At 38.7% G+C, this 17,583-nt stretch overlaps 1 protein-coding gene across 1 annotated transcript in view; it reads left to right on the forward strand.

Annotated features, from left to right (window-relative positions):
• snd1 (staphylococcal nuclease and tudor domain containing 1) overlaps positions 1–17,583 on the forward strand; it is a 767,382-nt gene that overhangs the window by 680,331 nt on the left and 69,468 nt on the right. The window contains exon 20 of the mRNA XM_069908835.1: positions 3,401–3,470. Coding sequence (XP_069764936.1) covers positions 3,401–3,470 — 70 coding nt within the window. The remainder of the gene's footprint in view (positions 1–3,400; positions 3,471–17,583) is intronic.

Below are 17,583 nucleotides of genomic sequence, written 5' to 3' on the forward strand. Positions count from 1 at the left end.
GCCTATTCCTAGTGTTATTCTCTTGTGTTCTTGTGTGTTCAGCAGAAAAGAAAGCATACACTTTGAAAGGGATGTCCATTTAATTGCATTCTTATCTTTCCTGTTTATTACTCTTCAAGATTTTATCCAAATGTCTGAACATTGTCCACTAAGATTGTTTCCATAAAAGTTACTGCTGAACCTACTTTCACCACTCCTTGCATGTCAGGGCAATTCATTGTGCAGATTTTCTTTAAATGGTCCTACTAAGGCTCTAAAAACTGAGGTGAGAGTGACAGCCTTTGAAATAAATCAAAGCACATTTGATCCAAGTGTAGCATTTAGAAGTCTTGGTAAAATGTCTTCTGTGAGACTGAGCTGGAATATTGAAAGATGGTCTTTTAAGTCTAATTTTTGCTTTCATAATAAGGCCACAGGGGACAGGGTTTTTGCTTATTGCTTTATTTGCCTGAAAGAATCCTGGAAGCAGGAAATGGTGAAATCAACAGCACAATTCATTGTTCTGATGGTGAGGCCTGTGTCTACGGCATTGAAATAAGGATCCAGGGTTCTGTCTGTGACTAACCAATGTGTAAATAATTAAATTATCTTAACGTATAAATATTGTTCTCCCAAACATAGTTAGTTGTGTGCAGCTGAGCTCTGCAGACTCATAGGCCTTCAGTTGCAACCCAAATCTGCCTGAGTTCACTGAGGCAAGTACATTTATACGAGTATCAGAAGTGGAGGAAACAAACAGAACTGCTTGCCGAAACCCACGATCACTATTATTCATTGATATCAGCTAAGAACAAATAGATTGTCAGCATTCATCACTGACTCTCTTTTGTGATGGTTGAGTATTATTTTAAGGCATTGGAACCTTGCCAGTATTTCATGTGTACCACTTATCACACTGGTCCCCTGCCTCAGACGGGCACCATTACTTACCGGTGGGGGGGGGAGGAGTGAAATTAATTGAATTGGATAAAATAGCACAAAGCAAAATCACCAATCTTCCTTCATCCCCTCCTTTTATGGACCAGAACTTGCTGCACATTCTTGTGCTGACAAACATACAAATTGTGGAACTTTTTCCACTGTTAACTTCCTGGCTTAGTTTAGTATGGAAACCTCTGGCCTGGGGATTTCCTTTTTGGTGGGGGCGGTTGGGGAGGGAACAACAAAGCTTGTCTCTGAAATGGCAAAATAAAAATTGCCAGCTGGCTGAGCAGAATTTTCTGGAAAGGTCTGTGCTTTGAAGGACCTTGAGTAACAGAAAGAATCAATAACGGCGAATATGAATTGAATAGTTAATTTTGAGGAAAAAATGAAAAACATCCATTTAATAATCAAACTCAGTTCATTGTAAAAATATAAATGATACTGTGATTCTCTCAGCCATTCTTTTTCATTGGTGCTGGTTCAGCAGACACATTACCCAGCTTAACTGCTCGGGAATTCAGCAGGTTGTTCAACTCCATGAGATAGGTCATGGAGCCCAACATTCCAATACCATCAGGAAATCACTGGATGAGCATAGTCAGCATATTCATAGCTGTGAAAGAGCACAGGTAGTCCACCAGGCTCGATAAAGGGTCCCAATCCAAAATATTGACCATTTTTTTCCATGGCTGCTGCCTGACCCACTGAGCCCTTCCAGCTTCTCTGTGTTCACACAAGTGGTGCATATTCATTTTTTTCAACGTTTGATTTCTTGTCTTTGTATCTCCCTTAAATTAGCTGCAACCAACAGTGAAACCAACACTCCCATTAGATTTCAGATTTATTGTCAGAGTACAGACATAACATCACATACATCCCTGAGATTCCTTTTCCTGCAGGTGAGCTAGAATTACCACTTACTGGCAGTGCAAAAAAAGTGACTCAACGTACACATAAACAAGTAAGAAAATGCAAACAAACTGTGCAATACAGAGAGAGAGAGAGAAAAATATCAATAAAGTGCAAAAGTCAGAGTCCTTAAACAAGCTCCTGATTGAGTTTGCTGTTGAGGAGACTTATCGTGGATGGGGAGCAGCTGTTCCTGAACCAGGTGGTGCGAGCCTTGTGGCACCTGTACCTCTTTCCTGATGGTAGCCACGAGAACAGAGCGTGTGCTGGGTGGTGTGGATCCTTGATGTTTGCTGCTGCTCTCTGATGGCAGCGTTCCTTTTAGGCTCTCAATGATGGGGAGGGTTTACTGTGATGTCCTGGGCTTATTATTAGCTTAAATTAGAAAATGCATATTTTATTAATCTTTTCAATGAGTTATTAAAGGTGCAAAGATTCACTTTGTGGTGGATACCACAAGCTCTGAACAGATTTGCTGCATTCACTTCTGCGCAATATTTGGTGACAAAATTTGTAATGTACTGTACCAGTTGATCACAACCCAACACCCTTCAAGTCAAGCCACAGAAATGCTGGAGGAGTTCAGCCAATCTCACAGTGTCCATAGGAGGTAGGAGGTAAAGATATATTCTTGATATTTCGGGCCTGAACCTATACTCCTCCCCCTCTCATTCTCCTCTTCCCCCCCCCCCCCCCCATTATTCCCCTTTTCTTTCTTCAGCACCTTTTTTTTCATTGAGGAAGAGGTCAAGCCCAAAACATTGGTAATAGATCTTACCTCCGATGGATGCTGTGAGACCAGCTGAGTTCCTCCAGCATTTCTGTTTTGAGTACAATCACTGCCTCTACAGACCTTCACCTCAGCCAGATTCCTCCTCATCATTTGAAGCTATAAAATTTTAAACACCCATTTCCAGCCTCTGCTGTACTGACTTAAATTTTGATGTTTACAGTGCTGTATTTGGCCCCTCCACACTCTGACGTGCTCAGAACTTTTGAGATTCACAGTCTATTTACGACATATTTTATAACCCCATTGATCTGATAAGTTCACAAATTCACTTCCTACATTACCAACAATGGCTTGATTTTTTTGCATTCTGCTCAACCACATTCATTTCCTGACCCCTCTCTGGATGTCGTGAGTATGTGCCATGAAATTTGTTGTTTTGCAGCAGCGTTATTGAGCATTAACTAACGTGTTTTCCTTTTGAAGTCCGTCTCTTCATTTTTCTGTGCTGCAAGATGATAGACGCAGCTCGTGGATCTCTGAGACCTCTCACAGCCAATGAGTGTTTTGAGAGTTCCGTTTGAGATTGGAGGAAAAATGTAAATCAGAAAGTGATGCTGGGAAGCCAGTTTAATGGAAAATCAGAGCAGCATTGTATAAGTAGCCAGACAACACCATTTAAGTAGTGACCACTACTGTGCCTTCTCTACTTGTGTTATATGCATGTCAGCCAGGACTGAATGCAAATGCCAGATCACAGCTGCTGGCCTCACTATAAGCTGTTCCCAGACCAACTAATGGTCTCTCTCACAAATCTCAATTATGTTTTCAAAACAGGTACAGAGCCCGGGTGGAAAAGGTTGAATCGCCAGCCAAAGTCCACATCTTCTACATTGACTATGGCAATGTAAGTACCTAAAATCTGTGAGCTCCTTTGTTAAGCAGTTTCTGGTAACTTTTATTTGAAGCCTCAGGTTTTATTCTCCCCCGCAAACAGAAACAAGTCCTCTATATATGAGCTAACACACCTTGTTATGTTAAGAAGTGTTAAGAATGTGAAATGTATTTTTTTAAGCTTACAGCATGATAACAGGCCCTTTCAGCCCACAAGCCCAGGCTGCCCAATTGGCCTTCAACCTCCAGTCCGTTTTGATCAGTGGGAGGAGACCAGAGCACTCCGAGGAAATGCACTTGGACACGGGGAGAACATACAAACTCCTTACAAACAGCACCAGATTCGAACCCCCTTTCTAGTCGCTGGCATTGTAACATCACTGCACTAATTGCTACACTAACCGTGCCACCCAAATCGTCACTGGAAAGAAGAAAAAATCTATTCAAGAATACAATTAAAAAGAGAAAGGGAAAACGGAAGTAGGAGTTCCCTTGAACCTGCCAGCTTTGTTTTACCTTTTGTCATAAAATGCAAATAGTTGAAGATGCACCTGACATTTTATACGCATGTTATATCTTCCATAATGGTTCTGTAAATATTTATTATTTTAATTCATGACTCTCCAAGCAGCGGGCACGCTTGTTTTTTTTAAAAAGATTTACCAGATGTAATCTTATATCAAAAGTAAATGATGAAAATCTGTAGATAGCGTGGTTGAAGTGTCCTCCATGTAGCAAAGATAAAAATACATAACTGATGTTTCGGGCTTGAGCCCTTCAGAGAATGCCAGCAGGTGTCTGAACAAAAAGGTAAGGGGGGGGGGGGTGGTAAAGGCAGGCAATGATGGGTGGAGAAAGGAGGGAGGGGACAGCAACAATGAGGGGGAGGAGGGATGGCTGGGTGGGTACAGAGGAAGGGAGAGGAGAACTGGAAAGACAGGAAAGGGGGAGGGGAAAGAAAAGGTGAGCAAGTTCAGCAGAAAGCAGATGTTGATGTTAATGAGAATGCCCAGACGGAAAATAAGGTGATGTTCCTCCAATCTGCAGGTGGTCAGGGTGGGAGAGTACATAAGGCCATTGACAGACATGAGTCTGGGAAATGGTTGGCTACTGGGAGGTCACTATGGTTATGGACACTTGTACATCCAGAGGACTGATCTACTGCATCTGGTGCTCCCTTTTGGCATTCTCTACATCGGAGAGACCAGTCACAGATTTGGAGATTGCTTTGCTGAGTACCTCCTCTCCGTCCTCAACAACAGCGACCTCCCAGTAGCCAACCATTTCAATTCTGAGTCACATTCCTGTTCATGGCCTTGTGTACTCTCCCACCCTGACCACCTGCAGATTGGAGGAACAGCACCTTATTTTCGGTCTGAACACCCTCCAGCCAGATGGCATTAATATTGACTTCTTTCTGCTAAACTTGCTTGTCTTTTTTTTCCCTCCCCCTTGCCTGTCTTTTCAGTTCTCCCCTCCCTTACCCACCCAAGCCATCCTTTCTCTCCCTTATTGCTTCTGCCCCCTCCCTCCTTTCTCCACCTATCATCTATCTTTGCCACCCTTCCCCTAACCTTTTTTGGACGCTTGCCGACATTCCCTCATAACTTGATGAAGTGCTGAAGTCTGAAACGTCAGTGATGTATCTTTGCCTTTGCTACATAAAGGACACTGTTTGACCTGCTGAGCTTCTCCAGCATTTTGTTTTTGTACCATAATCTTATTTCAGTCAAGCATTTTAACGTGTTAACCATTCCCTTCCAAAAAGGAGAGAATTCATTGCATTTTTTCAGCTTTCATGGAAAAACCCGTCTGGATATTCATATTCAGCTTGTGCATTTCACTGAGTTCGAAATATGTGCAGTCCCTGCGGTTAAGCTGCCATCTCTGGGAATAGCAAACATGTTAGCTCATCCTTTTCTAAATTGCTTAAGTAATTACTGGAACAAGTGTATTGTCTGCTAGAAACCTGACATTTATAGCACTCCCAGGAATTTTAGGCACTCAGATACTGGGGGAGGGGTTTTATCTTGTCCTGCAAGCAGAATGTGCATTGGATTTCCATGATGGTTCATTTCCTCCTAATGATTTGAGTAGGAGCATGTCCATTTCCCCTGCTCTTTCTATTGGTCTTTATGGGGATCAAACAACTTATTTTTGAGACAGTTTACTTGAAATGTCAAAACAAAACGATATATCAAAAGCCTCATTTTAACAGAAATCCACTTTGTTTTTCACATCTACTCAAATGACATGTAGACCTGAATCCCCAAGATATTTGATTATTTCCGATCATCAGTAATTTCAGTAACATAGTCAGAACTGATTTAAGCCCTTGCCTTTCAACTTCAAAGGAGAACACCCAGTAAAATTATTTGTTATAAAGGGCTGTCTCAGACATTACACATGGGGAATTCAGGTAGTGTATGATGTTTAAATTAAATGGAATTGAAGGGCAGATGGTCATGGGAACAGTGCAGCTGAAGAAGATCTGACAGCATTTGGACAAATAATAGCATCAACAATGTGCTGGCATAAGTTGGTCAGTAGGGAGTCTATGGAAAATACTCCCATGGCTGGAGTTAAACCTAACATAAAGGAGGATGATTGTGGTAGTTAAATGTTTGATTCATTGTCCCAGAACATCTTTGCTACTCAAGGATATGCACACAGTGAATCCATATTCAGCTGCTTTCACAAGCTACTACAGGATCTTGTCAATATCTACTGTTGGATTGACAAGTACTCGGTACAAGCAGCTCACAAGTCAGTTAATCGTCTTCCCAAACAAAGGAAAGCCTAGTCCTCTTTCTTTAGAGAGCCAACAGCAATAACATCACAGACCATTCATAACTTGGGCAGACATATAGTGAAATAGGGGAAGTGCTCACCGTTTATTACAAGCATGTTCAAGATCAATATTGTTGTTACAAGAGTATGTGTACTCTTTGATGCGTGCCTCAACACCCGATCCTTTCTAGCTTGTCCCATCATTTACAAGGCTCAAGGCAGAAGTGGGATTATATTCCCACCTGTAGCCTGAACTTGTCCAGCTGCAGCAGAACTGAAAAAAATTACATCAAGACCAAAGAAATTGGTTTTGACATCATTGCTCGTAATAGCCACACCTTCCACTATTGCATTATTACTAGAATAAAGTTACAGTTTTGCCAAAAATACCTTTGACAGGACTCTTGTACTCTCTATCACAAAACTGTACAAGAGCAGTATTGCCATATGAATGCTGAATCATCTTGACTTTAACACATGTTAGTGTTTCTATCATTGAGGAACCGCAACTCAATGACACACCAATTCAAGTTGGCCCATCTCTACTACACTAGAGATGGCAATAAATAAAGCCTTACCAAAATGCCATAAAATAATTACCCCTCCAATGCTTGGATAAGAGAAAACTATTAGCCCTAGCTCTGCATCTAATCTCTCATAAATCAGCTTGAGTGAATGCAAGGAGCCAAATGATATTTTCACAGAGCTGTATGTATACTGATTTTCCCCTGCCATTTTGAAACATTCAAAATCTTGCAGATGGTTTGCAAATCTGTCCGCCTGTAGCATCAAACCCGGAGCAACACAAGGGTTTTGATTCGCAGTCGATGGCCAATGCTATCTTTCCATTGGCAAATGCAACTTCCTCCTGTCATTGTCATTATGCTGTGAATCCTGTCTTATTCTGAATAACTGTGCCTTTATATTTAAATGATGCCTGGAATTGTTACCAAATTTGATCTCAATAGTTAAAGTCGCAAGGATAATCGGGATATAGAGTAAAACAGTAGAGCAGGACTGTCAGGGAATTCTCAGAACATCAAACTTGGAAACATATTGTGTCGCTGAAATGTAGTTTTGATGCAGCAAAGACAAGAGGAGCTTTAATGGCCACTCTCTATGCTCTATCTTATTCCCCAAAGTACAATAAAAGCATTACATCAACCCATGGAGGAAAAGATGTTCTGCACTCACCACATTGGTTGTAATTCCACTTGTGTATACACTTTTCTCAACCATTGTACAAATGTTAAAGTGGTTGAAGGGAATAATGCAAAGTTCAGGATGATAATATGTTTTTCTCTTCAAGTTTCCAGGGCAAAGTTGAGTCTGAAATATTTGGAATAATATAGTTCTTAGTGCTGATATTTTTTGACGAATGAATGGAAACGTGCTACTTAAAGAAAGTTTGATAACAATAGTGGTGAAATAAATTAGATAAACTCATTGATTTCATTTTCTCCAGTGGTGATCACAGCAGTTTCCATTATCTGGGAGGAGTAAGACATATTATGTTATTATTTTATATTGCATATAGATATGTTTTAAGGAGCTAAATTGTGGCAGGCTTTTTAGTGTAGGTCACAAACACTTCAAAACAGATCTTATTTAAAATGCCAGAGCTCTGCAAAAGCCATACAGTCCAGGCTCTGAGTGCCTTTGCGTTGCAAAAACTTTAAAGAATGCCTATAAGGACATGCTGTGAAGTAATTGTTTATTGTTTTGATAAGCAAAAGATGAATGGACTCAGAAGATTGGGTCTGTTCACGTGGTCTGTCTGAATGCATTTTTCTCTTCTAAGAGAGTTGTGGTTTGCTCTGAGAGAAAGAGAGAGAATTCAGTTCCACAGTTCAGCAGCAGTAGCTGAGACTGAAACATGACAAGCTGGCAAGCTTGTGGAAAAACCCCATTTTGAAGACTGGGGTTCTTACTTCAGCCTGTTCAAAGCCCTTGCGGGCTATACAAGAGGAAATGACTGGCAGTATAATGTTTCACTTGAAATAAGGGAAACAAAAAGGAACTCTGTGGTGACCTGGAGGAAAAATGTTATCATCTGGAAAACCCTGATGGGGCAAGTTTCTTTGGCAAGACACTGAAGTGGCTGATCGGAAGGAATCAGTTTGTGTCCAACGAGCAACAAATCTCTCTGAAAACCGACAAGAGTGGTAACCATTTACCTTTCAAACAGCAAAGCCTGGTGACATTCATAAATATTAAATTCTGTGCACGGTATAAGAATTTCCTGATACCGGTAAACTTGGATGAGTGAGAAATAAGATTGGACTGTGAATCAAAGAACTTTTCTGAACTTACACACACACATTACATACACGTGCATTTAGAATTAGAAGGGGGGGTTAAGGTAAGTTGTAATAGTAATAAGTTAGAGTTTGATCCTGTTTTCATGTTTTTTTTATTTTTCACACTGTGAATCATGTCAACCAAAATATGTACAAACGTTTCTCATTAAATTTACACAGTGACCTTTTCTTCCTTTTATTCCCCATTTCCCTCCCTCCCCTCTACCCATCCCCCCAAAACCCATTAGTATTCAACATATACAATACAATAAAACCATAAAATAATATCTTCACACAAAAGAAAATAAACAAGAAAAATGCATCGTCTATGTATTACACACTGAATCTAGTCGTTTTGTCTTCTTATCATTTTCATTTTAGGGTATGGAGGTCCTAGGCAAGCACTCTCTGATATGTTCCAAGTATGGTTCCCAAATTTGTTCAAACATTGTGACTTTTTAAAAATTATATGGAATGCATTTATTAATTTCCATGTACCATGGCCGTATTCTCAGGCTCTCTTCCATTTTCCAAGTTGACATTATACATTTTTTTGCTACTGCTAAGGCTATCATAATGAATTTTTTTGTGCTTTGTCCAATTTAAGGCCTAATTATTTACTTCTTATGTTATTTAAAAGAAATATCTCTGGTTTTTTTTGGTATGCTATTTTTTATAATTTAATTTAGTTCTTCCCATGTCCAAGTTGCATGTAATGTTCCCATTTCCTTCCCACAGCGAAAATATCTATCTGATAATGTTGAGTCCCATTTTTTAAAATTTTTGAGGCGTAATGTATAACCTGTGTAACCAATTATACTGTATCATACATAATCTTGTGTTTATTGTATACTTCATAGTTCCAGAACATAACTTTTCCCATACTTCATTTTTTATCTTTATGTTTAAATCCTTTTCCCACTTCAGCTTAGGTTTATAGTTTATTTCATCATTCTCTTTATCTTGCAGCTTAATGTACATGTTCATTATAAATCTTTTAATTATCATTTGCATCTGTAATCACATATTCAAAGTTGCTTCCTTCAGGTCATCTCAAGTTCTTTCCCAATTTATCCTTTAAATATGCTTTTAATTGATGATATTCAAACATTGTACCATATTTGTACTTCAACTGTTCAAACATTAATAAATTATTTCCCAAAAAACAATTTTCTATTCTTTTGATTCCTTTCCCATCCTCTAAAGCACACATGTCAAACTCAGGCCCGCGGGCCAAATTTGGCCCATGATATAATTATATTTGGCCCGCAAGATCATATCAAATATGTATTAGAGCTGACCCGCTGGCCGCCACGCCAGTGTAACGCATGCACAGCTAATACTACAAATCCCAGAATGCTTTGCAAATGCGTTGGCGCTGGCCCGTCAGCCCACTAATCGCCCCCACCTCCTCTCTTTCCTTTCATTGGCATCTGCGACCTGTCGCCTAACTCACATGTAATAAACCCCTTACGAAAAATGGCCAAACGAAAGACAGAAAACAGGACCTTTCAAGACAGGTGGAGGCAGACTATATGTTCATCATTTTAAAAGACAAACCTGTTTGTCTTATGTGTGGAGCCAGCGTGTCTGTAGTTAAAGAATATGATATACGACGACACTATGAAACAAAACACCAGGACAGGTATAAGGATCTGAAAGAGAAGCAAAAGCTCCAGAAGGTGGAGGAGATGAAAAGAAGTCTGGTTTTACAGCAAACTTTATTTTATAATTTATTTCTCATTTGTTAATGTTTCTTCTGGAAAGAGTTTAACTAAAACTATTATTAAACATTTATTTTAATAAGAAAAAGTTTAACATTACATATGTTGAAAGAAGAGAAAACATGCAGATGTTGTTGAAAATTTTCAATAAATATTTAGTTTGGCCCACGACTTAGTCCAAGTTTTTAATTTTGGCCCTCTGTAAATTTGAGTTTGACACCCCTGCTCTAAAGGAAAGGTTTTCTATTTTAAAAGGAATTAACAAATTTTGCATCAATAATAATTTTGGTATTTGTTAATTCATTTTTTTTTCTTTCTAAGTGGATCTTCTTCCATGTATTAAGTAAATGATGCAATACTGGTGAGTTTTTATATTGCACCAGTTTATTATCCCACTTGCAAAGTATATGTTCCTGTACCTTCTCCCCTATTTTATCTAGTTCTATCTTAGTCCAGTCTGGTTTTTCCCTTGTCTGGTAAAAATCTGATAAATACCTTAATTGGCCGGCTCTGTAATCATTTCTAAAATTTGATTATACCTCTCTATTAATTTATCTAACACTACCCTTGGTTTCTTCCCTTTCCACAAGAATTTCCTTATTGTTCTCTTTAGTTCATTTAAAAAAATTCTGTTAAGGGAATTGGTAACATTTGAAATAAGTATTGTATCCTTCATTTTAATGCAGTTCACCCTCCCTATCAACGTTAACGGCAGTTCTTTCCAATGTTCTAAGTCTTCCTGCAATTTCTTTATTAGTGGCTGATAATTTAGTTTGTACATGTGGCTTAAGTTATTATATAACCTGATTCCTAGGTATCGGATTGCTTGTGTTTGCCATTTAAATAGTGATCCTTTTTTAAATTCTGTATAAACTGTGTTACTCATTGGCATCACTTCACTTTTATTTGCGTTGATCGTGTACCCCGATATTTCTCCATATTTCTTCAATTTCTTATGTAATTCTTTTATTGATACCTCTGGTTCTGTTAGGTATACTATAATGTCATCTGCAAATAAGCTAATTTTATACTCCTTCTCCTTTATTTTTATCCCTTTTATTTTATTTTCTATTCTTATCAGTTCTGCCAAATGTTCTATTGCTAAGGCGAACAATGAGGGAGATAGTGGACATCCCTGTCTAGTTGACCTACTTAGTTTAAATTGATTCGTTACATATCCATTTACTGCTACCTTCGCCAACGGTCTTTACAATGCTTTAATCCAATTTATATATTTTTCTGGTAGACTGAACTTCTGTAATACTTTAAATAAGTAGTTCCACTCTACTCTGTCAAAGGCTTTTTTTGTGTCTGAAGCAACAGCCACTGTTGGTTTCTTATTTCCTTGAACTGCATAAATTAGATTAATAAGTTTGCAGACATTGTCCGCTGTTTGTCTTTTCTTAATAAATCCAGTTTGATCTTGTTTTACTATTTTTGGTACACAATCGGTCAATCTGTTTGCTAATAATTTCGCTATTATCTTATAATCTGAGTTAAGTAGAGATATTGGTCTATATGATACTGGTGTTAATGGATCCTTCCCCGTCTTTGGTATTACTGTAATTATTGCTGTCTTACATGAATCTGGCAAGTTTTGTGTTTCTTCTACCTGGTTCATTACTTCCAGGAGAGGAGGAATTAATAACTCTTTAAATGTGATATAAAATTCTATTGGAAATCCATCCTCTCCTGGTGTTTTATTGTTCAGCAGCTTTTTTAATATATCTTGTATTTCCTCTATTTCAAATGGTTTTATTAGTTTGTTTTGTTCCTCTTCTTTCAATTTCGGCTGTTTTCATGTTTGAATAACCATTTGTCTTGGTGAATTTCTGTTGCTGCTGGGTTTTGGGGTCCTCTGGGCCCATAATAGGAGTTAAACACAAAAGTCTCCAGATGCTGTGATTGTAGTAAAAACATAAGTGGCCTTGTGCATTGCCAGATTGAGACCACTGCAAATTGGAAGAACAGCACCTCATCTTCTCTCTGGGCACTCTCCAACCTGATGGCATTAATATCAGTTTCCATTGAACCCCCCCCCATTCCCATGTCACCTTTCCCCCAGCCCTGTCTGTCTGTCTGTCTGTCTCTCTCTCTGTCTCTCTCTCTCTCTCTCTCTCTCTGTCTCTCTCTCTTCCCATTTCCCTCTCTACTTTCACAGAGCCAAAATTAATTCTCACCTCTCCTTTTATCATATTCAATCAACACCCTTTGTTCGCCTAGACTCCTCCCTGCCAATCTTCGGTCTCTATTTTGATGATGTCATGTTCTTTGCTTATCCCTTGAAGAAGGGCTCAGGTCCAAAACATCAGTAGTATATCTTTACCTCTAACAGACACTGTGAGACTGGCTGAGTTCCTCCAATATTTCTGTGTTTTTCTTTTATCTGGGAAGCAAGGTCATGCTCATAGTTAGTGAATGCAGTATTTAGCTAATGTTTTAGTACAGGATGGAGGAAGTGGTGCATTATTGAGGAGTACCTTTTCAATTCAATATATCCTGGCATATTCAACTTCAAGCAAATAGTCATTTTTGAAACTCTGTGTACAAAAAAGCTGCCAGGTTTTTTTTCAATAGAACAGTGAATGCACTTGAGGGAGCATTATGTTCTGTGCTCATAAATACAAGTAACTTCTTTCTGTCACCACCCATCCAACTTGCTTTGCTGGCTGGCTCACCATGACTACTTCTCCAGATTTAAGTGGCGGGATTACCTTGGAACTAGATGCAGTTGCCATCTGTTAGCAAGACAAGGTCTGAATGCCTTCAAGAACTGTTGGTGCAAATTCCCTGATCTGTACAGTTAGTCCTATGACCCAAAGAAAAGGGGTTTTCTTAAGGCAAGCTATTAATGATAGGTCTTCCACATGTCTTCGACTTACTCTGTAGCAGCTGTTGAGGATTTTGCATCAGTGGCAGATGCACAGATTGCCTCTGCTCTATAAAATCTCCTCTGAAGTGGTTCCACATTTCAGCAAAAGAAAACCTCAGCTCATGGGGCTCTCCAAATCTATATCAAATAGAAGGGCAGCTATCAGTCAGAAAGTAAAAATGAGGCCAGATGGATTTATTTTTAAGCTTATTCACTTATGTTTTATTCTGTTAATTTGAAAATGGGAACTATGCTGTTGGAGGACAAGCCCACATTTCTGTCGTGTGATACATTGAATGCATCTTTCTCTTTATCTTGCTACTGGCATTTAAGTGAGATGTGGGAATCAATTGCATTCTTCCTCTGCCATGAATTATCATTCACTCCCTCCCCTTCCTTGCCATAAATGCAGGTTGCAACTCTTGTCGCTATTCTTCATCAATATGTATCTCACCTGCTGAGCAGTTGAAAGAATCAGAGCCAGCCAGTGAGGAAGGAATTATATTATAATTAGCAGTAATGCTGAATACCATTTTCTTCACATTGACAGTCCAGGACTGGGGCTTTTTTTAAGCTACGTCATTTTTTTCAACTACTGGTTTGAGTAAATTCATATTTTGTTGACACGTTGTCTGAAGAACTGGTAGCTTTTGGAGATGACTTATTTTCAGAGGACCAATTTTGAGGCATGAAAGAAAACCAGCAACAATTATTGCTTTAAAATATTGATGCATTGGGTTATGCAGAGGACCTAATTTTTTTGTTACCATTATTAAAACTCCTTCCTTGAAATCATGCTGATATGTTTTCGGAATGCTGCGTGCGATTTTAAAAACACACTCCATTTGAACTGATCGTATTTTGATAGTTCAATAGTCATGGAAAAAAATGTGGTAGGAATGGAGTGCAAAAGGAAAGGAATACCTAATTATGTGAAAGAAAAGCAAAGATTTTGTTGAATTTAGGAAAACGGAACTAATTGGTAAATACTGCGGAGTTAATGTTCCTGGTGTCACTGGCAAAGCAGCTTTTTACATTTCAGAACATCACAAATAAAATGAAAACAAACCCACTCAGCTTCTAGAGCAATGCAGGTGTCACTAACATCAGCTGTAACTAAAGCACAAAGAGAACACATTTTGTTCAGGCAATTGTGCAATCACACACCACAGTGACTCACCAGATGGATTCCTTGGTAAACTGTTTTGCAGGAGAGCCCCTGCGGCAAGAACCTCTGCCACATGCTCACTAGCTCTACTGCAAGTACTTGCCAGAGGCCTTTAAAAATGATTTGTATTGAGTGCGTTTCCAGCATCTTGATTATTATCTAAAAAAAATATCCTTGATGAAAAGCCAGAGATACCTGATGATACAGCATTCAATAATACTTTATATACTCTCTGCTATCAAAACCAAAAATGAGATACTTTAAATCCAACAAAGAAATTGTGCAAGTGGGCATTTTCCTCTCTATATCACTATGCTGGTGGGGGAGGTGGGGGGGGGGGGGGGGGGGAAGAGACATGTGTTTATATTATCTCTGTGTACTGATTCTGTAAGTTGTATGATTCATGATATGAAATTCACTTACCTGATTGCCAAGCAACGTAGATGCAAGATACCTCCCTCTTGTTAGACAGGATGATAAAGACTAGCCTTAACAGATTCAGTTAACGAGGTAGTGGATTTTTTCATCAATCCCACAGCCTGATTTTAAAAAGAATCATTCAGTTTATATTTTAAATAAGCATTTTTATGATGAACATCCTTAAATATATTTTAATAACCTTTGACTGTTTATGCAATAGTTACTTCAATATCATTGTTCTTATAAAAAAATATAAGATGATGCATCTTATTAATAAATTTAATGACAGAATTTTTATGGATACTCACAGAAAACAAAATAATCTCTGAACTGAATTTAAAAAAACAATTGTGCTGAAGTCGAGAGTTCTAGTCTCAGACTTCTATTAGATAGGTAGGTGGCTTTCAAAGCAATAAATCTGATGTAAAGGCTTACAGGATAAATCCTGTATAGTTGCTGAGTTCAGTAGGAGGATGACTGAACCTCAGTCTTCCTTTCAATTTTCCAAAATGAGTGGTTTTGCAGAAACTATCTGAATACAACATTTCATACAAAGGCAACCTCTCTTTAAAAAGTTTTATGAAACTTTTATCCAGTTGGGATATCTCTGATTTACTCAATAGGACTGATTAAACTAAAAAATCTATTGGGCATACTCCTTTTAATGCTAACCGAACCCAGGTACTGACACTACCTTGATAATTGATCTAAGTTGACATTTTGGCTCCCAGCAGTAGAAGAATGCTGTCTGTTTGCTTGCTCTCATTACTATTCTGAGTCTCCTCCTCAGGGTATCCACAGAGTAAGTCATGATGGTGTTACTCAACACATTCATATAGCTTATTCAAACAGGAGCAAACATTCTGGGGGTCTGATATCTGTGTAGCCATGACCCAGTTAAAATGACCCTTTAAATGAGGGAAAAGATGAACATGATGCTATCCTGATCTGAAAAGCACTCATTTAATAAATAATATTTTGATTTTGTTTTACTGTATCTTAAAAATAGTCATAAAATTGGCGTAACCAGCGAAGGATTTAGACAGACGTGTTTTGGTTGAGCTTTCCGTGAAGATTATTAAGTAGACAGTCAAAACTTGAAAATCAAGATGTTCTTCGTCAAGGATGGATAAAACTAGCACGAAGAAGCCAAGGCAGCAGAGAACAAAAATTGAAGAAGCTCCTATACGACCAGGAACATCAGTGAAAGTACGAAAGGGAGCAGTACTAAAATGACGACAGGTCAAGAATTGAGTATCATCCTGGAAAAAATGGAGTATTTGAGTAATCGATTCATAAGTGTTGAAACAGTGATGAGAGATGACGGAAAAAATAACCTAAATAAAAGATTGTTGAAGAACTGATGGAGAGAATGAGTCAAGCAGAGTTTGAATTGACAAAAATGCATGAAAAATGTGAGGCTTTAGGGGGAAAAAAGCCAAAGAATGAGAATCTAATAAACAAGGACTTCTTGACAAAATTGACGGTATGAAGAACTTTGGTCAACGGAACAAAATCCGATTTATTGGACTAAAGGAGGGAATCGAGGGAAGAGACCCAGTGAACTTTTTTTCAAAAATGGATCCCACAGATGTTGGGAGAAGACAAATTTGGATAAAAACTGCACATTGAGACAGCTCAACAAACACCTGACCCTAGAAGAGCCAGTGATCAGAGATCAAGACCAGTTCTGGAGAGACTTTTAAGCTACTGAGAACAGGAGATAATTCTGAGAGCACCATATGATTACTTTAAGCAGAATAATGGCCCACCCGAGGTTGATCATGAAAAGGTACAATTTTTTAAAGATTTTAGCCAAACCTTGATTAAACAATGAAATGTTAAAAATTTGAAATACTCAGTGACGTATCCCACGACTTTGTGCATCTAAGTGGTGGAAGGGAACTGGTGATTTTTCAAGACCAAGAATGAGGTGGAAGACTTTCTGCAAAGTTTTTTTAAAAAAAGGCCAAGGTTGCTGAGGAAAATTATTGTGAAAATATTTATATCGGAACTAAGTAAAAGTTGTATTTTTTTTATTTTTACTAAGCCATCTTGTATTTGTTGTTTCAAAGTGTATAGAAATGCTCACGGAGAGCTCAGTAAAAGAAAAAAAGAAATCTAGGAAAAGTGGTAGCATGGTGAAGACTCCAGTCTAAGGGGGAGAATGGCACCTGGAAAGGAGTAACAAAAAAAGATGGCACTAAAGGAGGGGTTCTTCCTCAAGAGATTCTGTGGACTTTTTTTGTGTGCTTTCAGGGTTCTACGTATACATCACCGTCAGGGAAGGGATCTTGTGTGTTTTTCTTAAAGGTGAAGGATCACTTTGTTGCTTAGAGTCGAAGAGATTTTACTGTTAAAAATATTGTTTTAAAGAAGAATATGGATAGAACATTAAAATTTATTAGTTCTAATGTTAATGGAATTAACGGATCAGTGAAGAGAAAATAGGTCTTGGCATACCCCGACTTACAACCGTAATAGGGACCGAAGGATTGGTTGTAACTTGGGGTTGGTCATAAGTCAGGGAGCAGGACCTCAGGTTGCCGGGATGAAAGGGGACTTTGGGCTGCCGCGGGGAATGGGAACCTCAGACAGTCACCGGGAAGGGGGGCCTCGGGCTGCTGCTGGGAAAGGGGACCTCAGGCTGCCATGAGTAACTGGGACCTCTGGTTGCTGAAGTTGAACGGGTACTTCAGGCTGCCATGGGGAGAGGGGATTTCAGGTGGCAGCCAGGGCTGGAAACCACTGTATATAGTACTTTTAATACAAAATATGTACTTGTACAGTAGTTTTACAAAAGATGTTTTTAAAAATTTGGTCGTATGTGTGGGTGGATGTAACTCGTGTGG

Source organism: Narcine bancroftii, chromosome 13 (assembly GCF_036971445.1).
Source record: "Narcine bancroftii isolate sNarBan1 chromosome 13, sNarBan1.hap1, whole genome shotgun sequence".
NCBI lineage: Eukaryota > Metazoa > Chordata > Chondrichthyes > Torpediniformes > Narcinidae > Narcine > Narcine bancroftii.